The sequence below is a fragment of the Cicer arietinum genome, chromosome 6, assembly GCF_000331145.2.
Source record: "Cicer arietinum cultivar CDC Frontier isolate Library 1 chromosome 6, Cicar.CDCFrontier_v2.0, whole genome shotgun sequence".
Taxonomy (NCBI): Eukaryota; Viridiplantae; Streptophyta; class Magnoliopsida; order Fabales; family Fabaceae; genus Cicer; species Cicer arietinum.
Genome location: NC_021165.2, coordinates 63,823,249 through 63,830,325, shown reverse-complemented (window position 1 = coordinate 63,830,325; position 7,077 = coordinate 63,823,249). Strand labels below are relative to the sequence as shown.

At 36.7% G+C, this 7,077-nt stretch overlaps 1 protein-coding gene across 1 annotated transcript in view; it reads right to left on the bottom strand.

Annotated features, from left to right (window-relative positions):
• LOC101502264 (DDT domain-containing protein PTM-like) overlaps positions 1 to 6,644 on the bottom strand; it is a 15,825-nt gene extending 9,181 nt beyond the window's left edge. Inside the window, exons 1-4 of the mRNA XM_012717349.3 lie at positions 6,478 to 6,644; positions 5,421 to 6,324; positions 4,572 to 5,252; positions 3,144 to 4,356 (exon numbers count right to left, since the gene is read on the bottom strand). Of these exons, the coding sequence (XP_012572803.1) occupies positions 3,144 to 4,356; positions 4,572 to 5,252; positions 5,421 to 6,226 (2,700 nt within the window). The 5' untranslated portion in view covers positions 6,227 to 6,324; positions 6,478 to 6,644. The remainder of the gene's footprint in view (positions 1 to 3,143; positions 4,357 to 4,571; positions 5,253 to 5,420; positions 6,325 to 6,477) is intronic.
• Between the last annotated feature and the right edge of the window lie 433 nt (positions 6,645 to 7,077).

Here is a 7,077-nt window from a genome sequence, read left to right as displayed (position 1 = left end):
GAGAAAGGAAAGGAAACAAATTCAAAAATTGGGTGATTATAAGCAAAAACTAATACTCTGATTATGCAATTTATAATTAAAAGAAAAAATATAAAATTCTCCTTTTTCCAGCTAGTGTTGCTAAAACTACTACAGCGAAATTGGAAAACTGGGATAGCCTTGCAGTTTTCACAGCGGATTCTACAAAATCCGCTATTCTATAGCTGTAGCGTCACTATACCTACTATTTGACAACACTGCTAACACATTATATCAACTGTCTAAAATCTTGGATACAGCTGGTGTATACCTACTATTTGAAAACTTTGATATGGAAGTTCCACATTTAGTTTAATTGGTGTAACAATGTGATCTTAGAGTAATTGAGTATCTTGGATTATCTCTAAGGATTGGTTTTCATTTCTTCTCCATATATATCATGATTTGTTTCCTTATGTGACTATAATTAAAAGTTTAATAATAATAATGTAAATAAGGATAAGGATTAGAGCATTGTCTTGAGTAACACATTCAAGACATCATCCTACATCAAGAAAATATCAATTTCAAAACATTTAGAATGTGGTTATCAATATCCTATGACACGTGTGAGTCGTATCACAATTTGAAACAAATTGTTGCGTATATCTCTTTTTTGGAAACGAATTGCAGTAAGAATCTCAATTAATTTCCATGAATCAGAATGAAATGCAACTTGCCCCAAATGCATGATTCACATTCCATTGTGGGTGCAGTCTTGAAATAGGTTGTAGCAGCAGGTGTTGCGTAGCATAGCCGCACCCCTACTTGAATGCTTGTTGAATTGCATTTTTTAGTAGCTGCTATGGCGGCCAAATAATGCCGAAATAGAAGCTATAGCAGCCACTACAGTGAAGCTCTTGAAAACCCTGATTGTACCCTCAACGTAAGTAATAACAAGGATTAAAACAGTGTGTCGAGTAATACATCCAAGATATCATCCCAAATCAAATATATCAATTATAAGAATTTAGTCCATGGTTATCAATATCACACAACACATGCGAAACAAAACTTAACCAAATCATGACAAATTATTGTGCGTATCTATTTTGGAAACGAATTGCAATCAAAATCTCAATTAGCTCTAATGAACATTATGAATGGCAACTTGCTCTAAATCATATGATTCACATTCCGTTGTGGGCGAAGTCTTGAAATAGGTTGCAGCCAAAGTTATAGCATTGTTGTGTAGTGATAGAGCAGAAGTTCCTATCATGTAGCATAGTGGCACCTAGGCACAAAGCCAAACCTCACTACACTGTATTTTCCGATGGTGGTTGTAGTGGCCGAATATTGTCCAAATAGATGTTATAGCGGCCCCTATAGCACTCTGCTTAAAAAAATATTTGAGATACGCTTTGGCTTTGGCCTGAGGTAGGCTAGGCCATATGCCCATGCCAGTCGCCATGGCCTATTTCCACCCTTAGCCTTAGCTATGGTGAAGCTCTTAAAAAACTCAAATACGTTCAAGTTAAAGTTGCTCCCTCTGATTTTTCGGGTTTTTTGGTAATTTCACCCTCAAACTTATTTGCTTTGAAATTTCATTATTAGTTATGAATATATCTTCAATTTTTTGTATTCTTCTATTTTTGAGGTTTTATATATAAGGCTCAAATTTCTTGTATTGTTTGTCTAAACTTCAACGTAGCAACATACCGCCACCCACAATATTTTGAGGGTCAAGGTGCTATGTTCCACTATCCTCCATTGACTAATAAGGAGAGGTCCCACGACACTTTACTACAAGGACGGTTAGGGTTATTTTAGATGTTTTTAAAGGGACAATATCGGCACACACAAAATCCAAACAACCCTAGTCATAATCACCATCGAAGAACCGTTCTACATTGCTTTTTTCGTACCCACTCTCCAACAATGTGTTTTTCCGTTCTTATTCTTATTACCAACACAATGTTTTGATCCCTCTCTTCCGTCCTCCTTTGTTTTATAGTCTCCTTGTCTTGTTTAAAGTCAGTGCGCTCTTCTTTGGTCCCCACTTTCTACTAGCTCCTCAGTTGTGTTCAGTGTTGTCAATTGCAGATCGCAGAATACGGCAGTTTGTTAATTCTGCGACACTGTTTGACAATACTTTATACTAGATCGCAAAACAATAGCGATTTTATGCATAAATATTTTATTTATATATCTTCCAGTTTATAAAAAGATTAAAGATTTGATACACAATTCAGAAAAATTATTTTCTGATTCACGATTTGAATATTGATTGGATAGCCATGATTTAGTCCTTATTTTCTAAATTTCCTATTTTAATATCTAAAAGACTAAACCTTATATAATTTCAACAATAGGACTCTACATGAAAATAAACATGAACAGAAAAGTTAGTGTTATACGAGATCTACTCATGTGAAGTCAATTAAAGCAGGAGGTAATTAGAGGCAAAAGTCATCCTTAACCTTGTAAAATGCCATAAACTCAAAAAGAAACAGAAAAGCAAACTAGACAACAACAGATTTAGTTCCATAATTGACATCACTTCATTTTCTTTCATAGGAAATATGTCATTCAGCTTCTTCCGGCTCATCTGACTTGTCATCTACAAGCTTCAACATCAGAGTTTTAGTCTATAGTTGATTACTTAGCTCTTGTTCAACATTTTTTCCGTATCATCTTGTTTCTGTACTTGCTTTGCCAAATACATCACAAGACAGCAAATATCATCTCAAGAATTAGGATCAGATTTTGTTTTCCTCGGAATAAGCTTTAACAATTTGATTATTCCTCACAACTCATTGACAATATCAAAATGCTCTGTTATGCAAATTTGTTTCTATGTCAATATAGGAACCAAATGCAAGTAATAACAGTCTATTTATAAGCAATGCCATGCCTTTGGTTCTACCGTTTAGAATCTTTCAGTCTAAAAAATAAACAAAACTGTCTACAAATTCACCAAGGTACCAAAAATTAAAGGCATGAGTAGCAAATGCCTGCAGAAGGGACATCTCACTCATGTTTTACATGGGAAACATGAAATGTTCAAATTAACATATGCAAAACTAACTAAATGCCATCATACCAACAAAGAAGACTATTTATGAAAAAACTAATATATATCAATATAACGATAAAAATAAATTAAAAACTAAACATTCACTCACTTTGAGTAGAAGTGGCTTGATAGCACTAAATGTTGTGGCTTGATCCACTTGCTTACGCCAGTGCCGTCTATAGCTTGCATTTAGGAAGGGCCCAACTATTAAACCACGTAAACATTCCTCCATATACAAAATGTAAGTTGCAATGCTAGGAAGAATTCCCTCTCCACTCCTTATAGGAGAAAAAGTAGCAAGGATTTTCATAGCACCTTTTGTGGCACTTATAAGAGCATGATTTAACATGCACCCTCTCTTGCTAGAAACATTGGCTTTACAAGAAATGCACCAACCACACCTCTCTCTTGGAACCTCCACAAGCTTCTTTTCGGAACTTGGCCAAAAGAAACGCGAAGCTGCTAGTGAGAATGCTTTTGCTTGCAAATAAGTATATGCAGCTGCAGTTTTCTTCTGGCTGTCTGACACATGACCTTCCACCAACTTAGATTCCTCTGAAGAAATGATGGAAAATTTAGAAGCTGCCGATGCAGCAAAATCACCATGCATATAGTAATTTATGTATGACATGGGCTTATAGGAGAAACCCATGTAACAATCATCAGTTGAATTGCGTCCACACTTTCCAAAACCCACTTGGGTGTTTTCTTTGGTTTGCAAAGAAAAATTCATAGGCAACCCCATATCGTTTACATGACCACAGTTACTAAATTGACTGTTTACCAAAGAGCACATATCATTATCTACTGCAGTTGACATATTGACAGAATTCTGAAAGCTCATGTTGGACTGATGACTAACAGAGCCAGCTGAAATTATCACATCCGTCCCAGTTTCCTCGGCAAGCTTCGCATTCACAGTACAGCACTCTTCAGTTCTAGCATTGCCACTGTTTTCAAGAGCAGGACTTTGAGTGATAGCTTGAAAAGCATTAAGAGAAGGCCCCATATTATCATTGTGAGTGAAACTTGCAGTGGTTGGAGAGCACTCTCCCTTGACCAAACTAACAGGTTTATGGTTGCCTTCACTTGGAGGAGGAAGTAAAGGGGTAGCGAATTTTGTCTCATCCTCTATATCTGTCTCAATTGAAGCAGAAAGAGGTAAGAAGTTTCCTGAAACATTCCAATATTGTAACACTGCCATGCAAATACCATAGTACATTGGTCTATGTTGCATGGATTCACAAAGCACTTGGATAACTTTGGGGATGTCGTTCTGGTTGTAATATCTAAGACAAAATTCATTGTTGTCAATGTTAAGCCTGCAACAATCCATGTAAAAAGATTAAACGTAAGTAATTCAATTACACATGTGGTGAGAATGGTAGTCTCAAAGAAAGACTGAGCACAAATTCAATTCTAAGGTAAGATCATGCAATTGAACTTCAATTTCATTAACTACAAAAATGGCGCCAGTACTGATCCTAGCATAACAAATGAAAGGGCAAAAGTAACACTACAGAGATGCTGAACATACACAAGTAAGTGGTCGCAAGTACCCATGAAGAGTTGCCCATACAAATCCCTTCCAAATATCTCAGCCCCTCTAAGTGAGGTTTCCTTGGCAATTGTGGGCCCAGTCATATTGATTTTGCACTCTGGACAATACCATGGCCCTTCTGGTATAAACATTTTCATCACGCCAATACACCTCGAATGATAAGCAGAGGGACACCCATCACAACAAAGCAGGGTTCCGTCCATACCACAGAGGCGACATTCATCTCCATTTCTATCAACATCACCATCCCCTGTGCTTTCTGATATAGAGTTACCAGGTTGGTTCACAGCATTTGATGTGGAAACCAATTTCATGGCTTCTTTATCCTCAGAAGACGAGGTCCTGGCATATCTTGGATGGACTTTTTTCGGCCCAGTTTCCGCAGGAAGGATATCTTCTGCGTCATAATCCATCCCGACCTCTGATTCCTTTCGCGAGTTCATTTCAGCTTTTAGCTCCTCAGATTCTAAAACATCATCGCAGAGAATTTGCAGTATCATTAACTTCCTACTTACAGGCAATAAATAATACTCGCCAGTAAAAACCTCATCGAAGAATCCTTTCCATACGGGTCCTTTTGTGTACCCGTTGACCGCCAAATATAGAATAACAAAAACAGACCAGGTCAATGTATCGACCAAGCTCCAGTCATAGTACCTATAATAAAATACATCAAATTTAATATCTTTTCAAAACATACATGATACTGCACAAAGAATAATGGCATACAGCATACAAATTATACTTGTAAACAGAATCCTACATGGGTAAATTAGAAACACAAAATTTTGACAAATTAAAAAGTAGGCATAAACGTATAAGTACCTGAGGCATTGCGATGCAAGCTCAGAGCCCTCAGACAAGAGGGTTTCAAGATGACGCCTCAACACCCGCATCAAACAAACATGAATAGCATCAAACAAATAATTAGAGACTTGACAATTAAGAGAACCAACAAACTCATCCAAAGTAAAAGGTTGAAGAAACAAGCGAGTGCTGAATGATCTTAAGAATCCATAAACAGAAAAAAGATGTGAAACACACTGCTCCGGCACACCAATAGTTCCCGACGAAGGCGGCAACAGCAACTGTGGTGGCAAAGGCGGTGTCTCAACATCAGAAACAGAATCCCTTTCCATCAAACCAGTGTCAGAGTCACTTGAGGAATCAGCACCAACTTCATCATCTTCATCCTTATCCTTATCCTTTTCAACTGATAATCCACCTTCACTCGGAACAGCCACATCAACTGCAGATTTTGCTTTTACAGAGACCTTCGCACTATTCTTCAACACTAACTTCTCCAATTTGTTCATCCTCCTTACTAAATCAACATCGGAATCAACATTGCTGATAAGTATAGGACGAATTTCACCACTCTCTAAATCCTCAAAATCCCCATCTTCATAATTGACTCGATACAATCCTAGTTCATAGTACACTACTTTTCCAAGAAAAACACCATTTCCCGGAAAATTCTTAAGTACGTACCTGCCAACCAATGCTATCGATCTAGTCTCTGAAGCTTGCCTTTTAGCTTCATGAACCGATTTGGATTTTACTTCCTTTTCATCCTCCTCCTTTCTTCGTTTCCTAGGACGACCTCTCGATCTCACAACAGGTTGCTCCATAATCACCTTAGAATCCACTATCGAGATACAGAGCCTTTGAATTTTGCTCACGAACTTTTGAATTTTTTGCCGCGAAAAAGTTAGGGTTTACTCAGATCCTGTAAAAGCATCGACATAAAGTAAAGTTAGGTTAGAAATTTGAGTGGAAATGGAAAATTAAGAGCAGAGTGAGCGTAAATCGGTGAAATTGAAGATGAAAAATGGAGAAACTGTGAGGAATTAAAAGGGAAAAACGAATTGAGAAAACGTACCTAATTAGTTTCCGAAGAGCAACATTGAAAATGATGAATTTTCTGCTTCAGAGTAATCAATATATAGAAGAAAAAGCAGAAGAAAATTGGGGAAAAGATAACCCTAGAGGCAGAAAATGCAGAGAGGACAATCTTTTCTTCTGACTCAGTGAACGAGTTATATTTTTTATTTTCATCACAATATATATATCCGAAATTTTTAATTTTTTTTTATTATTTAATATTTTATTGTTTTTTTATTATATGAAGACGAGTTTTCCTTGTTTATTGACTCGACGCGTCTGAGTTTGCTACGTCACTCGGTCCGAGTCAACCTCTTCACTCGGCATTTCTTCAAGAGAGTGAGAGTAATGCATAGAAATTTAATTCTACGTGATAAGGAGCTATTGAGAAATGGGTTATTTCTTGTAATGTCTCAACGGAATATTGTAAATTTACTTGTGAATTAATTTTGCATTGAAATTGGTCCTACATTGAGTCAATGTGTCACCCAATCCCCAACTATCACAAAAATCTATTTTATATAATGTCTATCATGGTACTCTTAGTTTAAATGTATCTTTGGTACAAATGTAAGTGAAGATTTGCTATAATTACAAC